The 21,442-nt window shown below is 40.3% G+C and overlaps 1 protein-coding gene and 1 long non-coding RNA gene across 4 annotated transcripts; both read left to right on the top strand.

Annotated features, from left to right (window-relative positions):
* The first annotated feature begins 427 nt into the window (after positions 1-427).
* LOC115058009 (uncharacterized) lies at positions 428-5,437 on the top strand. The gene is made up of 4 exons (XR_003842007.1): positions 428-544; positions 1,473-1,625; positions 1,786-1,887; positions 2,330-5,437. It is a non-coding gene; the product is annotated as an uncharacterized LOC115058009 (long non-coding RNA).
* An 8,129-nt stretch (positions 5,438-13,566) lies between these two features.
* LOC115057814 (carbonic anhydrase) lies at positions 13,567-20,344 on the top strand. Of its 3 annotated transcripts, XM_029525029.1 has the most exons (9): positions 13,567-13,585; positions 13,734-13,796; positions 14,214-14,280; positions 14,402-14,599; positions 15,320-15,438; positions 16,294-16,386; positions 16,517-16,579; positions 16,668-16,823; positions 18,832-20,344. In XM_029525029.1, the coding sequence occupies exons 4-9, from the start codon at positions 14,509-14,511 to the stop codon at positions 18,949-18,951; spliced, it is 642 nt and encodes a 213-aa protein (XP_029380889.1). In that variant the 5' UTR covers positions 13,567-13,585; positions 13,734-13,796; positions 14,214-14,280; positions 14,402-14,508; the 3' UTR covers positions 18,952-20,344. The 3 variants fall into 3 exon arrangements, with proteins under 3 accessions (XP_029380889.1, XP_029380887.1, XP_029380888.1); XM_029525027.1 differs by lacking the exon at positions 14,214-14,280; XM_029525028.1 differs by lacking the exon at positions 13,567-13,585 and having other exon boundaries at positions 13,702-13,796.
* Positions 20,345-21,442: the final 1,098 nt, after the last annotated feature.

Raw genomic sequence — 21,442 nt, 5'->3', positions numbered from 1 at the left:
GGCTTGAAAGAAGAACGCATGTAGTGGAAGGCTGTAGCCTATTACAATATAAAAAGAGACTCAGCAGCAAAATAAAGTTGGCTTCTGTTGCCAAGGCTTTATGTTAATGTACGTTAGTAGGCCTCGTGTGATTTTGTTGCGCTATAATATGAACACCACATTATACATTTTATACTTTTTGGAAGGATTCATCTGTAATGAAGTCAAACTTTTATTTTGAAGGATGCGGCTTAGCATTCCGCTATTATGGTTGCTACGTCCCTTGCGTGTTGATATATACTCATATGTTTTTATAAAATTGCGTAAATAGGTACATTGTGTTGAATATTAAGATTTGACACGTTAACATAAACAGATATATTGGGGGTTGTTGCTAGAAGAGCATCTTATATTTCTGCCAGCACTTGACGCACTTCCGTTAACTTTACTTCCGGTGTGGCGCTTGTCTTCCCTTATTTCCCTGTTACTTCCTGATAAGTTCTCTTGTTTCGCCGTTTTGTTGCATCTTGCAGATGTGAAGACAACTTACCTAAACACACATGATGTAAGTTTATTAGCAGTGTCGCGTTTTAGAGTCGCAATTTTATTTCTTTTCATGCTTAAATCTGTTCATTTCAGTGTGGTAATGTCCGGTCCACAGCACTTAGCTAACGTTAGCAGCTGGGGAGGCTTAACCTGGCACAGACGTTTTCATTTTAGTTTCTAAAAAAAAAAATAAAAAAATCATATCTGATTAGCGCCGGTGTTTAGTTTGATCGTCGGAGCTGGTTAACAAGCCCCCCCCCCCCCAAGTGTCTCAACAGAGCAGACATTTATTCTTTTAAAAAGATTTTAAAACATAGTTTTCTGGACTTTTACGATTTAAAATCATATGTTTGCTGGGTGCACATTTTCTGTGGATCATGTTATTGTTGCTTGACAGTCATACAGACAGACAGACAGACAACACCTGTAAAATCAGTCCATGAACGTTTTAGACTGGCAATCATATTAATTATATATTAAAATCATGTTATTATGTTGGCATTGATGTTTATATTGGTGTTCGAGAAAGGACTTTTGAAATTGGAAATTGGGTGCCTTTTCTAAATTATGATTGAGTTGTAATTTGTAATTCCTGTTAAGAGATAATGAAAATGTGAAAACGATGACCCTGTAAGGGATTGCTTCCAAATAATTTTGTCAAATTGACTTTAAGATGTATAAAAACACTCTTTGAATAATATTTGTCTAACATGACCTTTCCACAAGAAAGTTTCAGTTATGTCAATAAAATCCTTAAAATTACATCTACTAACTCACCCTCATTAAAAATTCCAGAATGTATAAATATGCAAATATTGTGGAGAGAGACTTCAAGTAGTCTGACAGTGGCAAAAAGATTTGAATGTTAGAAAATTTATATGAAAGAAGTTTAAGAGGCTAAGACCTGATGTGATACCATTGTCTCTTTTGTTGCCTTTGTGTTTCAGTTAAATGCAGAATTTCAAAGAACAACTACTGTACATCTGGAGCCTTAATTTATGTCTGCGTTAGACCATCACACTCCCAAGCTACTGACACTATTTCGTACCAAAGGTGGAGCACGTGGAAGAAGACTAGAGATCATAATGCAACTGCTGGAGGTACAATACTTAGCTGCAGTACAAAGTACAATAGTAGCTTTATTCCATAAGATTTCCAAATGATATGATTTATTTATTTATTTTTGTTGTTTGTTGTTTGTTTTTGTTTTGTTTTTTTTTTTTTTGCTGATTGATTTATCAGTTGTTAATTCCTCCCCAGGACTCAGTGCACTCTTCGGTTGAGAGGACCAGAGAGGTTGTTCTTCAGTGTCTTTTAGAATACCTTGGAGAACAAGGGGGACATCTCATCAAAGAATTCAACGTAAGTGAACTTAATTTGCATTAACTTATTTCAAGGACCGCATTTCCTTAATTCCTCAGGTAGGTGCTGTTGTCAAATAGATCTGTGATGTTTGTTTTTTAATAGCATCAGTGCTCCTTGTCATAGATTCTCCAAATCTCTGAACTCAGCTAGAGGGATGAAAAATATTCTTCCACAAGATACTGTAAATAGAAAGGGATATAATAGTAGAACAGCATAAAGCCCCCATTACAATGGAAGAACAATTGTTCAATATAAAAACATCAAAATACAGAAGAAAACAAAGATCAATTTGAGACCAAGGCCTGCGAGAAAATAAAATTTGATAAAATAGATTTATAAGCTATGAAAAAAATAATGAATGTATTGTCTAGTAAAGCCATATGCTTGCAATATATTTCTGGCATTTTTATACTAAGACACTTACAATTTCATGTTGCAGGACACTGAGAACTCGGAGGAACTTGAACAGCTCGTAATGGCAATTATTGTGACCCCAAAGCATGGAGCTTCTATTAGCAACAGCCCAAGAAACATTGGAATTGTCATAAAGGGCGAGGAAGTCATCACAGGACTTGGAGATATTGCGAGGGCTTGCTCTGTCCTCCTTGGTTTGACCTACTGAATGACCGCACTGAATCTCGACTAGCCCAGACAGCTGAAGTAAGGATGATTCAAAACTGTCAAACGAAGTCCATTCCCTCAAGAGAAAACCTCTGGCTTGAAATGAGACTGGCGTTGCAGTGCAGACTTTTGTCCAGCTTCTACAGAGCTTGAGAATTGCACATTTTAATATGCTAAGTTTGTAAGTTGGTGCTGATTTGGACTCTGTCCCATGAATGTCAGTGACATTTCAGTTGTTGTTAGTTCAATGTTCGAAGTACAAATGTTTTTACTCTGTACAAATTGCACTTCTATGATTTACGTTTTTGCACATGCACTTATGGAGAATTTTTACTTTAAGATAATTATTGAACTAATTTAGTGGCTCAGTAAGTTAAGAAAGGATGGAAACACATGTTTATGGACATATCACCACTCTGTAATATGACATTTATTTATTTTTATTTAAAGTCAGCAATTTGACCTTTTCATAGATCTTGTTGGAAATGTGTGAGCAAACGTCTAGCTTGACAATGAGAGTGTAGTCGCAGTTTACATGTTGTGCTACACAATGTTCAGCTTCTACAGAGCTAGCAATTTGTAAATTTGAAAGTGCTGCTATGTTTACAAGTTAGCACTGACTCTTATTCCACTAATGTCAGTGACATTTCTATTGCAGTTAGTTCAAAGTACTAACTCCATACAAATTGTTCTGGTACGTGCACTTTTGGAGGATTTTTCTTTAAAGGCCATTTCCAGTCATAATCAATGTTTGTTGCGTGCGGACCTTTAGATTCAGTTTTTTCAAGAATACAGTGCTGAGTAAAAGTGCAAGTATTCAGCACAGGTCTAAGTCACTGCTGTCTACTAATTTGAAGCCAACTACGGATTTATCAATGTTGATGATTATTCAGATTTTTATAAAATTCTGTTTTTTACCTGCCGACCCTCTCCATTTAGCCCTGGTGAGGAAGAGGAAGTGCCAGACTGCTGCTTTGCCTGAGCCAGTTCATCCACAAGCCCGACTTTACTGGTCCTCTATATTGGACTTGACCATGGTTTTGCATGAACTGTCCACCATTTGTATATTGTTGATGATTATTAATATCATTTGAGTTTGCTCATCTAACTAAACGATGAGCAATGCCATCTAGCTCTCTCTCTCCACTCTCTCTTCCTCCTTCTCTCCTGCCCTGTATGCTACAGGTCTAGTTACTCTGAGAATTAGTGAGTTAGAGTCGCGGCTCCGCACCTTAGCTAGCGCATCTTATGCTAGTGTGGCTATCCGCCCCCCTGTTGCTGGTGCAGGCCAACCTAGAGCAGCTCCTATGGCAGCCGAGAGTTTCCCCCTCCCAAGCAGCTCCCGAGCAGCCAGGATCTAGTCAGGGCAGCTGGGTGACTGTCCGAGACAAGAGGCATAGTCGCAGGCAGCAGCCCCTGGCTCACCATAAAACAGGTTTCAAACAGGTTCTCCCCACTCAGTGACACACCCACTGAAAAACCAACTGAACCGACAGTGATTGGCAATTCAATTCTGAGGAACGTGAAGTTAGCAATAGTTAAGTGTATCCCGGGGGCCCGAGCAGGCGACATCCAGTCTTATCTGAAACTACTGTTTGAGGGGAAACATAAATATGCAAATGTTGTTATTCACATCAGCAGTACTGACATCCTACTTCACTAGTCGGAGGTCACAAAGATTAATGTGGAGTCGGTGTGTAAGATTGCTAAAACAATGTTGGATGTAAGGCTTCAATGAGCACTCTCCATCGCATTCAGTCCCTGGAACATGTTGGACCTTGGGTGACAGTTTTGTGCCAGGTGGTTTGGGCCTCCCAGGTTTTCTTTTGCCTGGTGGTGTCCATTTCAAGGCGGCTTTTGTGATGCAGTCCTGCTCCATCCCCAACACATGTCCTCGCCATCTCAGGCATCTGTGTATAATCTCCTTGGTGATGCTCCGGTTTCCCATTTTCATGTACAGTTCAATATATGAGATCTGATAAGGCCAAAAGATCTGGCATATTCAGTGGCATCCATTTTGGAACACTTCCATTCGCCTCATGTCTGTTTTGACAACTCGCCAGCTCTCTGAACTGTAGAGCAGAACAGACATTGCATTGCTGTTATGTAGGAGCGTCTTCGTTTGAAGGCTGTACCTACCCAGATTGGTGAAATCTTCCACAAACTCAAGTGGTTCCTCATTAACAAGGGTGGGTTCTGCTCCTGTGCACCAGTCTCCACTCAGGCAATCAGGCCTGCTCCCTGCTCTACACCCACAAACACTCAAAGAGGGGTTGGGGGTCTAGATGGACAGCCACAGGGTCAGATGTCACAGTACAAAGCTTTCCTTAAGTTCACGAAGTTGATGTAGCATTGTGTGGTAATTAGGTGGATGGAGGAAGGACGAGGAGGAGGCAATGTCGCAGTTTGCTAGCTCAACAGAGCCCAGATTTATTTCCTTGCCGGTTGGGTCTCCAACTTTTTCAACTGTCAAGAAATGTCGGGACTTACCCACAACTTACTCCATCACCCCACCTGCCCCAGAACAACCCATCAGCAAATACCCATCCAGTGGACACCTCCCTCAACAGAAACAAAGTAACAAACCCACATCATAGTAGTCCCCATACCCAGTCTTACAGTATTAATCTCGACTGGATGAGATTAGTTACATTAGAGGCTCACCTTTTCACTGTAGGAATTTTAAGAAAGGTTGTCTTAAACCTGAGAAAAAAAATCTAGAACAAATTTGAGAATTTTGTTTTCAAGAATACCATTTCTTCTTAATTTTTTTCTTCAGAAGAAAGCTGAGAAAATACTTAAGAACTTTATTTGAGAATATAAATTATTCTCTTTTTTTATTTTGAAGACAGAAGTTAGGGGGAAAAAATGGCACTTTTTTTTTTTTTCTTGACTCGTCACATGATTCAGGCTGGCCATCTTGACACACACATGCACATGCTATATAATACCTGTTTTGTTTTGTTGTGTGTTTTACTTAGCATTAGTTGATATTATAGTACTTATTAATTGAAACAATTGTTGGCTTTGTTAATTATTTTGGACATTAATAAATGCTATTTGTAGCTTTAAAGTGAAGTCTTCTTGTCATTATTGTGCATGTTTTCTTGTGATAGGTGGGGCTGGTTGAGAGAGTCAGAGGTCGTATTTCACACTTTCACCGTTCACCTAGTGGGGCTGATATTTCAGATATTGGCTCCTCTAATTGAACTTTTTATGAGGCAACATTTACAGTTTGGTTATTGCTCCCAATTTCTGGTTGGTGCGCCACATTATTAATTGAATTTAATAATTTTTCATTTTGTAATTTCTAAATATCCCTGAATATTAGGAATTATAGCTGATAACCAAACACACTCTCTTCATCCTCTTCATCCTTTAGGCAATCTTACCAGGAAGCACAGCAACAACTTTCACTGTGATACAGACAACACTCAGCTGTATTTATCAATGAAGCCAAATGAAGTTTGTCAGATAGTCAGACTGAAGGCAGAAAAGTCTGGATGACCTGCAACTTGCTACTTCTAAATTCAGCCAAAACTGAAGTTATTGTACTCAGAGAAATGCTAACCATCTAATCAGTCTGTTAACATATAAAGCTCTTAAAGGGCAGATTGCAGGTTTTTTGTTTTTGTTTTTTTTTTTTTAATTTATATATAATCCTGTCTAAAAAATACCATTTGAAAAGTTCATGGAGGTTTAAAACTTTTTTAAAGACATGAGAGCGCAAATATAGCCCAAAAGTGAAAGTTTTGAGCTAGGCCTCTGAAAGCATTCCTTTTTTCAACACCACATCATATGACGTAGGCAGACGGAGCTATATCCTCAGCTCTGCCATCACTCAGTGTGGGCGTAGGTAGTTATCAGTCCGAGCGGTCATGTTATACTGGTGGCTTTTCAGTAGTGTTGTATTGCAGTCATTATTCATTATAATGGTAAATGATTGTCTTTGTGGCGGTTGCACAAACTCCAGCCTGTCAGGACACTGAGTACACAGGTTTCACAGGAAAAAAACGCGACTATCATCCGTGCCTGGGTGTGTTTTGTGCAAATGAAGAGACAGGACTTCATCAGCTGCATCAGCTATGACAAATCAACCCTTAGACTAGAGGATTATCAATCAAGCAATCTGATGGCATTCAACATGAGATGCTAAAGCAAGACCCAGGTGCAACGGACACCGGGTGTGGTGCCTTCTTTTGTTTTAGATGTTCAAAGTAATGTTGAATCAATTAACCAGGTGAAAAACTTTTAACACAAATACAAATACCACTGAAGACAATGAAAAGAAAGATAAAAACATGCAGTCAAACACATACAAGACTTAATTACGTAATTTTTTTAATTTCCAGAAGTGAACCTTGTAAATAAGTAGCTAGTACATATCCAACTTCCAGGGCGTAGTGGTTAGTGCTGTCGCCCCACAATAAGAAGGTTGTGGGTTTGGTTTGCATGTTCCCTCCATGTCTGTGTGGGTCTCCTCCCACCGCTCAAAGACATGTATGTATAGGTTAATTGACGGTAGGTGTGAATGTGAGTGGTTGTTGGTCTCTGTCTGTCTCTGTGTGTTGGCCCTGCAATGGAGTGGTGACCTGTCCAGGGTGACCCTGCCCCTCACCCAGTGTGTGCTGGGATTGGCTCCAGCAACCAACCTGGATATGGATAAAGCAGATGAAGATGAGTGAGTGATATCCAACTTCCAATAAGGTAAATAAAATCATGAGATTCCATTTTAAAAATGGAATCTCATGATTTTAACGACCTACAAACAATGTGCTACCAATAACGCCCAGTTACAACTGAGACTGGCTACTTCTTCCTTGCTTGAAATAAGCTTGGTTCTGCACAAAACAGTATTGATGTTTCAGTCACTTCTCATTCTGTTTGCTTCCACTGCTGCTCTGCAGTGATTCTGTGAGTGTGTGGCTCTGAGGCCAGATGATTAGCATATTGCCCTCACCTGGTGCACTCAGGGTGGAAGGGGCGTGGCCCACAGTTCAACTCAACATGTTTAGTTAGGTTGACCTATTTTGTATTGGTCTCAGGGTCTAACTATACAACTGCTGGAGTAGCAGCTCAGTGGCTCATTTCTCCACATCAAGTTAAAATTGTGTCATACCCCTCCCACTGCCTTGAAGGCTCTCCTTCCCAGCTTTAGCAGGCAATTTGTCCACATGGGAGTGTTGTCAGCTGATACAGATGCCTTCAGGACTTGAAAACATAGCCCATGTGCTCACCCGCTCTCTCCCTTCTTCCTACTGGCATCAATTTTGTCTGACATAGCAATTGCAATACCTCCACAGCACGTATAAATAAATCTGATTTGATTTGATTTGTATGCCAAACATTCACAAACTGTTTTCACGAGTAGGCTTGCTGTTTTCCACAGCCTGTTGGCTATTACTCTTACATTTTGGGTGTAGCTACATTTGAGTTAATAGGAGCTAAGCAGGCTCTTATGGGCTAAAGTGGTTGATTTCAATTGGAGATCGCCCATTTTGGTGTTGTCAGTGAAAACTGGAAGAAAAACCCTAAGCAGTTGGTTTAGATATGACACCACATCACCTGCTATATACCGGTAATAACATGAGCCACTATAACAAATCCCCAATCTGTTTTCCTCACACTCTCTATCCAATTTTGAATGACAAGTTATCAGTGGAGCCTACTATCTGTTTCAAACACTGGTAGCTTACCTGATATTTACACTGACAAGCTGTTGAGAAATCTGGAAATTTGTTCACACAACTCAAAACATTTTCAGCTTTATTCACCAAGCGAGTAATTCTACAATATAAAATTTCCAATATTCCAGTCCTGATTCTTCAAGACTCACCACCTATTGCTGACAAAAGTCTCTTTTTTTTTTACTTCTAATTCAGTGCAGAGAAAGTGTTGAACATAAATTGAAGTGCAAGAAAAGGGATAAAAATAAAACACATGCGACTCTAAGTATACAAATATGGGGAGTGGGTTGCATGTGTAAGTGTTAGCCAAAGGAGAAGGGGAGTGAGATTAGAATAAAAGGAGAGTATAAGGGAGAAAAAGAAAGAGAGGAAAGTAAAAACAGCATTACATACAGTCATATCATGGGCCATTCCCAGGCCCTAGTTGAGTCACTGGAGTGGGTCAGGGAAGGAGGGGTAACAGACCAGTAACTGAAAGACATTTATTTATAAATTTGTTTATTTATTGGGTTTTTGCTTCCTTTGCCTGTCAGAGTAGTAACAAAAGTAACAAGGGTTGTTGGGGACATTAAACATTATCAAGTTGAACATTAAAACTGACTGACTCTCCAGTCCCCCTTTACATGTTTTTTTCTGTTAGTAAGTGTGCCTGAGCTGAATCATACTAAAAGGTGAAGAACTCATGAAAGTGAAGTCATGCGACCATAGATTTATTTGTTTATAGACTAACAAGAGATTTTTATTCCCCGATTGTACTATATATATTGTATAAACCAGTGAAGTTCATTCATGAATGTGATCCTAATGAACTAAACCTGGATCAGGATTAGACAGACACTGTTTATTTTCTGGAATTGTCCAAAGGGCAATAGAGGAACACAAACACAAACACACACACACACACACACAGTGGTCCAAGGAAGCAAAACCCTGAACAAGAGACCATGAAAAGCTTCTGAAAAGCTGCAGGGAGTGAAGGCTATACTGTGTGGTCTGATCCAACAGAAGTGCTAGTGCAGCTCAACCGACTGAAGAAGTTCATGCTGGTTTTGACAGAAAGGTGTCAAAACACACAGAACATCACAAGTTGTTGTGTATGGGGTTATGTAGTTACAGACCTGTCTTGTTCATCACTAATAGCTCATACAATGGACATGTGAGCAACAGAACTGGACCACAGAGCAATAAAAGGTGGTGATCTGGTCTGATGGATCAGGTTTTCTTTACACCAGGTGAATGGCCTGGTCTTATCTGGGGAAGATGAGGCATCAGGAAAAGTTGCTGTAGGCAGTGTGATACTTTCAACAGTGTTTTGCTGAGAGACCCCGGGAAGTGCTGCACAAACAAATTAGATTCTCAGAGGCTCCACTACACAACTTCCAGGACCTAAAGGATCTGCTATTAATGTGTTGGTCCAGAGACTATAGCTAACTTTCATTTGTCTTTAGGAGTCCATACCTTGATGGATCAGTGGTCATTATGCCATAGGTGATGGGTGAAAACTAAGATTTGAGAAAGAGATGGTTACTTTAACATTTTCTAATTTCAACAGCTCTGCAGTAGCATTTCTTTTGTTCATGTCTGTCCTGGTTGTCTTGGCAACCAGCAGCTGCAGCCTCCGTACCAGAAACTCTATGAAATAAAAGTTAGTAACCTTAGTGTGACTCAGAGAAAGTTTTGACCGTACTGAAGCTAACTAAATACATGCAGCAAATAGAAAAGAACTGAACCATGAGTCTGAAGAATGAGTCATTGCTTCTTTGTGGAAAGTGAGTGTAGAATAGAAAAGGCAGGTGGATTAGAGCAATCAAGGAGAAGACCAAAAAAAAGTCCAAGATTTTCAGTCTTTTCTGAATATTAGTCTGAGGTGGCTCTGCTGGTACTGGCTTAAGACAGGGGCTGCCATCCCAGCGGAATATTTAACACTATTGCATCACAGACGACAGCTGCAGTGAACACCACATCAGTGAATACACTAGCAGAAGCATAATTTCTTTGAACACAGAACTCAAAGGTAGTGGTACAGAAGACGACACGAGAAACTCCAAATCAAATCAAATTATTTTATATTGCGCCAAATCACAACAAACACAGTCAAGACACTTTACACATAGAGCAGGTGTAGACCAAACTCTAGAACTGACTTGACATATCAGGGAGGACATATCAACTCTAACGAAAGACAACAATTCAGAATGCAGACCCACCTAACTGTTACAAAGGAACACTGCAGTGGGTGAACGTTCTGGAAAAAGCAAGTCAGTTTTATTGTAGTACTTCATTTTTCTTCCATTTTTCAGTCTTCAGTTGTCTTCTGGTAAAAAAGGAGGTTAAGATACATGGTTCTCTTATAACTTCAAACTTTTGCAGCATATTCACGTGGCTGATTTAGTTTTTCAATGACAAACTCCTCCTGAGCAAACTGTCAATCAGTCATACAGATCTGAGACAAGCAGTCATTGCGGTTGAGTTGCTGTACATGCATGATCAATGTCTGAGTACTGTGTACTGTTGAATAAAAAGTATCACCCAAAGACACAAGATGGCAGCAGATCACTCATGTATTGAGTGTGCAGCAGGGTGAGTGCTGACCCAGAATATTATATTTGTGACAGACACAAAAAGATAATTCAAAATTATTCACTTAGGACCTGGTATGATTAGGAGAGATGGTGGTGCTGCTCTCACATCTAGAAATCTGCCAGAATTGTTTTGAGTTTGGCACCATGGTATTCCAGAGTGGAGACCTGGAGGCACGGCTGCAGTCTTAGACACTGTCTGTCTTGCTGAGACCTAACTACCTTGAACAGTCAAATCAATTCACATCAAATTAAATCAGATTTATTTGTATAGCGCCAAATCATAACAAAGTTGCATCAAGGCACTTTACTTATAGAGTAGGTCTAGACCAAACTCAACAGAAACCCAACAGATCCCAGATGAGCTAGATCTTGGCGACAGTGGCAAGAAAAACTTCCTTTAAGAGGCAGAAACCTCAGGCAGAACCAGGCTCGGGGGGATAGCCATCTGACTCAACAGGTTTGGTTGAGAGGGTGAGAGGGAGACAGACACACACAGGGAAGGAGGCAAAGTTGGATAGAGTATGGAGAGTAGTCAAGGTCATAATTTTCCCATCACACCACCTAAATTTAGTAAATCAATTAAAACAGAAGTAAACAGATGTTCCTGCCTACACCCTGTCAAGAGTGTAGCCCACCCTCACCCAATGTGAACTGGAATTGGCTCCAGCACCCACAACGACCCAGAAACGGATAAGTGGTAGAAGATAAGTTAATGAATGAATAAACAAAAGAGGAGTTAAACATGAAAACTTTATCAAAATTAAAACAACTTGTAGCATAGCAGCAATTTTTATCCATCCAGTAGCCTATTTCATTTATTAACCACTATTAACCAGTCCCCTTGCCGTTAAGTTTGACACACAAGAATCTTCTGAGGCAGTAACTTCTGTTCAAGATGAAACTTTTATTGTAAAAATAGAAAAAGGGTTCACAAGATTATCCACAGTGGCATGGTCAAAAACTGAGCCTGGTTCTCTCTGAGGTTTCTGTTCTTGGAGGAGGTTTTTTCCCTTTGCTGTCACTTGCTCATGAAGGGACTTGTTGGGCCTATTTATAAAAGTCTAGTTTGATTGGTTTGGTTCTGACTTGCTTTCTATGTATGTTATGATTCTGTGCTATATAAATAAATTTGCTTTGATTTGATTTCAGACTGATATATGAAGACAAACTATGAAACAGACACAAGTCAGAAAGTCACAACATGACAGAAATATAAATAAATAAATAAAAATAAGTAAATATAATTAAATGAAGAAATAAAACATGTCTACTAATGTAAGCAATAGAGTGAGAAAAATGAATTATAATAAGAAATGAATAACTGAATGATAAACAATGATCCATGAACCTGTGAGGGTTACAAACAACTCACTGGTAAAACAACTCTGCAGCACTGTATAGTTAGTGGAATGATTTTAAAATCAATACTAAACTTTCCAAGAAGGGGTGAAATTAGAGCAACCTGGAGTCTATGTTAATAAGTAAGAATTTGTGTACTAAATGTGAACCACACACTCATTAAATCCTGTCATGGACTCTTGGTCTGTAAAGTCAAGTCAATGCTGAAGACCCTTCAACCTAACTTCATTCATTCATTCATTCATTCATTCATCTTCTACCACTTATCTGTTTCAGGTCACGGGGGGTGTTGGAGCCAATCCCAACTCACATTGTGGAGGGTGGAATACACCAGTCCATTGAAGGCCAACACACAGAGGCAGACATAGACGAACAACCACTTACACTCATACTCAGACCTACGGACACTTTAGAGTCACCAGTTAAGCCAAACATGCATGTCTGGATGGTGGGAGGAAACTGGAGTACCTGAAGAAAACCCATGCAAGCACGGGGAGAACATACAAACAAAGAAAGGCCCCCTAGTCCGGGAACCGAACCCAAGACCTTGTTGTTGTGGGGAAATAGTGCTCACCACTATGCTGCCCCCATCTAAATTTTGTCCCAGATATCCCAACACACTCCAAATGCCCAGTTAAAACAATCTGTGGTTTAAAAAAAAAACAAATGCACCATGATGTCAGGAGGTCTGTGTCTGTGCTGTGTATTTGGGAGTAGAATACTGACTGACCGTAATGACTAATATAAGACCTCAAAAGTAAAATCTAACGGGAGTTTCCTAACCAAAACTGGCTCAGCAGTGACAGATGTGAGTGGGTGTTGAAAATGGTGCTAAAGACGTGAGTTTCAGATGAAAACATAATAGTGCAATGTATTGTCTAGGATTAACATGATGTGACCTGCTAGCAGTTGCTGTTCTGTTACCATGGAAACAGTGAAGCGGATGAGGGGCTACTAAAGGAAATATTTTAAAGTGAATGACTCAGAGGCTTATATAAAACACATTTTTAAATGTTGATGTGTTAACACGGACACTGCAGGAAACGTCACTGGGCAGAGTAAGTCTTGCTGATTACATTAGTCTATGTGGGGAAGTGTGTGCCAGATCATGGGGCCTGACTTGTGATAGCTTAACTCAAAGAAGGTTCGGCCATCATGTGATTGGTTGTGATACATTTATTTAACAGGTAATAGCCTAAAGGTCTAACAATTTGCTGAGAGCCAGCTGCTGGGTGGAGGGAGGTTTAGAGCCCTTTAACCCCACAGAGGTTTTTTACGGCCCTGCATAGAGCCCCAGGCAGTCTCTGCCGAGCAGCAGACTGTTGCGAGTGAGCGAGACAGGGAGAAAGGAAATGTCCACCTCAGGCTGCTGTGACTGCGGCACTGCTGGGGAGGATATGATGGATGATGTGCGCGCATCAGGCTCTGGGAGCTGAAAAGCCCTAGGTATAAAAACATAACGGCACAACGGAGAGGAGGACGCTCATTGCCCGGCTGGCCCAGCCCACCAGCCTGAGGACCTATATAAGGCATCACGGCAGTCTCTCCGCAGAGCTTCCTCTGCCAGGGATTAATCTTCCTCCTGTGTTCTCAGGGCAGTCTACAGCAGCAGCAGCAGCAGCCATGTCTCACGGATGGGGATACGGACCAACTAACGGTGAGGATCCGGTTTGAGTCAGGTTTCTGGTTAACAGGTGACATTCAGACAGGATTCTGCAGTCAGCCACTGATGGCTTCATTAATGACAGCACCACTTGGGAAAAATCCACACTGGATCTGTTCTTCTGCAACAGTGGACCCCAGTTTAACCTCATACACAACTCACAGTACATAAACATATGGCATTATAATACACATTCAAGTATCAAGAATTTCTCTGGAATTTTAGAACTTGAAAATTTTCATTTCTGTTGGTTCATTTCTGATATCCGAACATCTTAAGTTAAATGTATGGAAAATTGAAAGTGTTTATGGCAGACAGTCTCTTCATTTCATACTGTAAATGTATGATTTACTTCACTCCATCACAGTAAAAAACTTTCCTCCATGTTCCTCGTTTGTTTACTGGTTACAGGTTTGTTGTATACTGTGAGTGAGTTATCATTAGCTGCATCAGACTGCTGGCAAGTAAAACTGAGCAGGTATTTGAATATGTTACTGTGAATGCATCATTATTTTCTTCATAAGTCACAGACTGCAAGTCCTTCAGACAAAGTGGGATATTAATAAAAACACATGTATTATTTCAACATGTATTTCTAGGACCTGATAAATGGGTTCAGGACTTCCCTGTGGCTGATGGGCCCCGGCAGTCTCCTATCAATATTGTCCCCAGAGAGGCCCAGTACGACCCCTCTCTGAAGCCTCTGATGCTTAAGTACGACCCCGCCAACACCAAGGGTATTCTCAACAATGGACACTCCTTCCAGGTGGACTTTATCGACGACACAGACAGTTCCAGTAAGCATGATATTATATTATAATCATATAAAATAATGTCCAATAATGTATATATGTTATTAATATAATACAGAATAGAACAGAAAAGGTTATTGATACATTTACACAGAAATATCTACATATTTCTTTGTAACTTTATCTATCTGTACTGGTTGATCCTCCACCCTCCACCCCTGCTGTATGCACTGCTGCAGATAAGAGTATGTGATGACGTAATGCTTATCGACCTTGTTTTATGATCCAGAGGTGAGTGGGACATTTGCCCCACCTCACCAGTTCAACATTTATCTCCAGGGCAAAAAAAATTCACGTTGAATCCGGTAAATATTACAGTAATTAATGTATTATTTTTATGAAGGAAAGGTGTATAATCCTGTATGTACACTAGCTTCACTCGTATTCTTTCCATAAAAAGGTTAGTGTGGACAGACCTTGAGAACAGATGAGAGCATACGCAGACATCCATTTGATGAAGTGTGTGGTCTCACCAGACTAAAATTAAAACAGAAGCAACAGAGACTTATATTTTCAGAGTTCTACATGTACAACTCAATTATGCCTTTTATTAGATCCACTCAGACATGTTGAAAACATAAAGAAAAAGATTATGAACACATGGAAGTACTGAAGACAGGTTACTAAGGAGCATGGACTTTCTTCCAGGAGATGTTGACAGTGAATGTGTGTTTTCCTGAGACTTTGTTGTGTTGTTCTTCTCAGCTCTCACTAGAGGACCTATCACTGGAACCTACCGTCTGAGACAGTTTCATTTCCATTGGGGAGCCAGTGATGAGAGAGGCTCTGAGCACACTGTCGATGGCATCAAGTTCCCCTGTGAGGTACGGATTCAGGACGCACACACTAGCTACAGGTGATGATATGCCAGAAGTGTGCTTTTAACAGAGGCATCGTCCTGTCCTGTGAGTAACAAGGAAAAGTTACAAATCTGTTCATGCTGGTTCTGTTTGATATCCACACACAGCATTTTTGATCACGACAGGGGAGTGGGAGAGTGCTGATGCTCAAGTCAGTGGGCTTTACACCCTACAGTTAGCAAGTGCTCTGACTGTCTGGTTCATTCTTTGGATCCAATTTTCAGATCAATAAACAAAATAATGAAAAGGAGATAATGTAGTGATAGACTCAAACACCTCAACACCAGCTTGATGACATTCAGTGCTCAATGATTATTACCACATTATAAGTAAGTTGGGTCAGGCACATAAACAATTTGTTAAACTTGACGTTTAAATCAGGAATTAATAATGAATAGAAAGCTCACTGGTTGTAAAAAGTACAATTGTATCAACGTAACATAAAATAGCACCCTGACTGGCATTTTGTTCAATTAGATCGATACCAGGAGACAAAAATGTGTTTTATTCACAGATCATCAGTCATAACATTTGCATAATTTTGTTGCTTCTATTTTGGGCCTAACTGATGAAGACAGCATCAAAATGACCCGAGTGGCAGTTCCTGCTAGACCATGACCATTTCCTCCATCTCAATTGCATGAAAAAACTTTGGGCTATGAAACTGCTGAACACAACCCAGACCTGGCAAACCACAGTTACAGCCTTATCATCTTGGTGGCTGTGATCGCTCTCATTTGTCCACATTATTGCTTGTGTTAAGTTTCAGATGACACAAACTTCTGTCTGGAGCCTTAAAGTTACACTTTCTTTTGTTAGCTCCACCTGGTGCACTGGAACACTAAATACCTGAGCTTTGGAGAGGCAGCCAGCCAGCCTGATGGACTTGCTGTGGTCGGGGTCTTTCTGAAGGTGAGTCCTCACTGACAAACCCTCAGTGTGTCACGCCACTGCAGAGAAGGGATGTGGTTGATGTGTTATGTGTTTAACCCCCACAAGGGAATGTACAGAGAAAAAAAAGTAATGTATGTGTTTTCTCCAGATTGGCTCAGCCAACCCCAGACTACAGAGGGTGTTGGATGCCTTGGATGCAATTAAGACCAAAGTAAAGACATTTATCTTCCAGTTTCGTCTGTTAAAAGTCACTTGCACACTTTGAAACCATCATATCATGTCTTTCCTGATTCATGCAGGGGAAGCAGGCTGATTTTGCCAACTTCGACCCAAGTACTCTTGTTCCTGGCTGTCTAGATTATTGGACCTATGATGGATCTCTGACAACTCCCCCTCTGCTGGAGAGTGTCACCTGGATCGTCCTGAAGAAGCCAATCAGTGTCAGCCCTGCACAAGTTAGTGTTGTCTATTACTTTGCTTTTTTATCACACGAAAAAGCTGTTTTTTGGGCCAGGTCAACAGTCAAGCAAAAGGCAGACAAAATCAGACTATGAGGCTCAATGATGTCTCTTTTCGACATTTGCTGGAGCTGGTCTTTACAACAAGATGAAGAACAAACAGATGTAGAATTATACTTTGTTACAAGAGCCAAACATAAAGCCAACTGAAACAAAGCCAGAGATGGATTACACACTAGATATAATATAAATATAGTTAGCAAGGTCATATACGTGTGTGTGTGTGTATACTACATGTATCTGTGTGTGTAAATGTGCACACAGTAGCCTGTGTGTATTTGTGGTCATTCTAAATAAAGACTTTTTTGGCAGCTGACCTGCTGCTCTCTGGGTTGGGCTATCTGCTTCATTCCAGGACTTTGGTCATGTGACCTGGTCAGACTTTTACCAAAGCGCTAAATAGTTTAAATGGGAAGTAAAAGGTGCATTGTATTCAGGGAGTCAGCAAAATCCAAATAAACAGTCAGTGACTGCAAGATTAAGAGCTGACTGTTTTACAGACTTAAGATATTGATTTGACCATCATCTCCCTAAGAGTTTTAAGAGGTCTGAAAATTGGTCTGAACACCGTGAAGGTCAGAGGAAAATATATATGGAAGTTCAGTGGGTGGGACTGAGCTGAGCACCTTGTGTTCATTTAGATTACAGTGTCAGGCTGTGTATCTTCACTGAACACTACAGTCTTAGGACCATAAAGCCCACACAGAGCAGGTGATGGCCCCCTCCTCTGGAGCTTTAATGCTCTGTTTTCCTTCTTTAAACTAGGCCTGGATGTACAATTATAAGCTACTTTAATAATAATAGAATACTTACAATGTGTAATGTGGAAGTGACACAGTAACGTAAGATTACAGAGCAGAGCAGAGCACAGCTGACTGCGTCTGCCGAAGGCAATGAAATCCATGTTCAGTGGTTAGCTTAAGTCCAAATGACTCCCAGAGGAGTTGTTGTGTATGCCACAATGCAGCATAACACACACACACACGCACAAACACGAAGGCCACTCTTGGTTCCTTGCTTTTTTTAACAGTCTGACAGTTTCCTTATTTATCTTAATCCAGTGTGGCACTAGTTTGCACTTGTGTGTATAAGAGATAAACCATGCTGGCAGACGGGAGTGAAGATAAAGTGAGCAAGTGAAACAGCTGACTGCATTAAATTCAACTGTTAGGTGAATGGCTTTTGTAATCCAGGTAGCAAGGGTGTGGCCTGCTAGCAGCTGAGGATACAGGAGTTCTTTGGACCTCTACATCACTCTGGTTCTGACACACAGTCTGGCCCCATTTGGATTGAGAAATGATTCTGTATACAACCAACTGTCTCCTGGGGACTCCGTACCTTTCAGCTGAGATGCAGTGTGTTATTGGCTGCTTGTTGGTTGGCTCTGCAGGCAATGTCCCTCCAGAGTTGCCTGTTTCATTTTTTCCATTATCTAATATTATTAGATAATGAAAAGATAATAAAATATATATTTTATAATAAAATATATATATATAATATAATAAAAGATAATAAAAGATATATGTAAGATATATATATTAATAAGATATAATAATAAGATATATATATTAATATCTTTCTCGAGCCTCTGTCAGCTCATCAATATGAAGTCAGACCCATTGTTTTAGATTTGGACTGTGCCCATAAATTGCAGGTGACCAAGTCATAATTTGAGCTATGGTCAAAACTTTTGACCTTACCTTGACATTTTTGAATCAAACTATTTTGACTCAAAAGTGCCATCGGGCTATTCTCTCCATCTGTAATCTAGTATTCAATGCAATGCAAGCCAAAGTGGATGGCTTGAAATAATGAACCAACCTGTAAAACCCTTTTTAGACTTGATCAGCCCAGGATGACCAATAGCCACCATGGGAACCAAGAGTAAGGGTTTGGCTTTGAGTCCGCACTTAATCATCATCCTCATTGTCTTTTCTCATTTCAGATGGCCATGTTCCGCAGCCTCCTTTTCACTGGAGAAGGAGAATCTCCCTGCTGCATGGTGGACAACTACAGACCTCCTCAACCTCTGAAGAACCGTCAGGTCCGCGCCTCCTTCAAATAGACTCTCAAGTAGACCCTGCCTCGCATTGATGACTCCTTTACCCCCTTGCTTATTCTTCCCTCCCTCTCCAGACCTCCTTAATCCACACTCAGCCTTTACTTGCCTTGTTCTAGCCCAGACAGCATCAACTTGAAAAGTAGATTAAATTTTTATCTGCATGCACTTCCTTTGATATAGACTACCTGTGTCTTGAATAAAGTAACTTAAGCTTTGAAAATATAAAGCACAACACAAATGTCTTGTAATCTCCAGCCAGTCTACAACTAATAATTAACATAATTATTATCGTCTGATAATGTGTGATTAAATTTAATCCATGACAGAACATCTAAAATTTGATTTAATGTTTGTGATATTGCAGGAAATTTAAAGCAATAGTATTTATTCATTTATTTAGTTTCTACTTTCAGCCTGAAGCGACAGATGACTTTTGCAACTGTGTGTTATTATATGTGTGATATAATCTAACAGCTAGTCTGTCTTTGATGGATGTAGCCCTGAATTACCGACAGGAATATTTATAAAAATGTAATTCATCATTCATATTGTTTGCCTTTTTTGAAAAGCCTTTATTACTTTCCTGAAGCTTCTTCCATGCATTACATTGTGCTGTACGTTGTTTCGCAAAAGGCTGCTCAGCTTGTTAGAGTTCAACATTTCTATCAGCATCTTTTTTGTGTGTTTGGTAAAAAGTGATGACACCAGCAGTGATTCAGGATAGGGGCTTCACCTACAAACTGGTGCTTCTGCATTCAGGCTCGTGATCACCTCATGATGGTGAAACACTACAGTGTGCTGTGAAAGGGGATTAGGTCGTGTCCACATTTATCAAATCAAATCAAATCAAATTTATTTACATAGTGCCAAACCACAACAGTTACATCAAGGCACTTAACAAGTAGAGCAGGTCTAGACCAAACTCTCTAAAATTAGAGACCCAACAGATCCCTCCAAGAGCATTTTGTTACTACACTATTACGTGCCTTACTGTGGACATGACTTTATCCAGCTCAGTCCATCGTCACTATACCTTTTTAGGAGAACCAGAACTGAACCTGAACTACCTTACACCACAGTGCATTAAACTTGAGACAGAGTTGTCCTACATTAATCACTTCACATTAGCACAACATAAATGTCAACATAGGTGAATGACTTTCTCAAAGAATGAGCAATAATCAGCAGTAATAAGTAATCCATCAAATTTAGATCAGTGGCAGCTTTTCATCAGGAATCTGAACAAAATTTTGATTTTATAATAATGCTATATAAAGTTTTTTAGTAAAAATCAGCTTTCAGTCACTTCAACTGCTGTCACGTCATGAATAGAAAATTTTGTGTGAATCTCATAAAGGCTAAAGATTTTTGGCAATAAAAACTATTTAAAACTTAAGATGTCTCAGACTTTTCTTTGTGGATCATTCATTCATTCATCTTCTACACCTTATCCGTTTACAGGTCATGGGGGATGCTAGAGCCAATCCCAGCTCATACTGGGGGAGGGTGGGGTACACTCTGGACAGGTCACCAGTCCATCACAGGGCCAACACACAGAGACAGACAGAGACCACCACACTCAGACCTACGGACAGTTTAGAGTCACCAGTTAACTCAAACTAGATGTCTTTGGACGGTGGGAGGAAACCCACGCAGACACGGGAGAACATGCAAACTCCGCACAGAAAGGCCCCAGGCCGAGAACTGAACCAAGATGGCCCAGACGACCATGTCATCAGCAGGAGGAATCAAAAAGACTTTGATGATCCTCTTTTCATCCTGCTCTCACTTGCTCTCCCTTCCTCCCCCCTTGCATGCTCTGATAAGAACCATCCTTCTTAAAAAACACAGTTTCACCCAGTTCTAAGCAATTATACTGCATTTACTAACCATGTTCTGCCAAAGTCTCTGTCTCTCCCAGTTCCTCTCCTCTCTCTCCCTGTCCTCATCCTGCAGGTGGTGACTCATCTCCATCCCATGTTCCTGCAACACCTGCTGGTCCCATATAGCATGAATTCTGTATTACAGCTCAACTCCATGAACTTCATGCAACAACATGTTCCTGCCTATACCCCCCCTTCCAATGCCTATCTCTCCCCCACTCTCAACCCAAGCAGTCAAGGCAGATAGCCGCCCCCCCGAGCCTGGTTCTGCTCAAGGTTTCTGCATCTTAAAGGAAGTTTTTCTTTGCCACTGTCACCAAGTGCTTGCTCATCGGGGGATCTGTTGGGTCTCTTTAAATCATTTTATAAAGAGTTTGGTCTAGACCTGCTCTATATGTAAAGTGCCTTGATGTAACTTTGTTATGATTTGGCGCGATACAAATAAATCTGATTTGATTTGATTTGATTTGTTCAGCTACGTGCTTCAGTTATCTTATGATCCCCTGACTTGAGAGAGCCACTATTGTGCTGATCAAGTCTGATGTCGATCAACAAATAGTGTTGATCCATGACATACTTTGAATGACAACACCCTTATTGATTTAAAGAAG

Source organism: Echeneis naucrates, chromosome 17 (genome assembly GCF_900963305.1).
Source record: "Echeneis naucrates chromosome 17, fEcheNa1.1, whole genome shotgun sequence".
NCBI classification, from domain to species: domain Eukaryota; kingdom Metazoa; phylum Chordata; class Actinopteri; order Carangiformes; family Echeneidae; genus Echeneis; species Echeneis naucrates.
The sequence above is the reverse complement of the archived record's forward strand: the minus strand, read 5'-3'. Positions and strand labels throughout refer to the sequence as shown.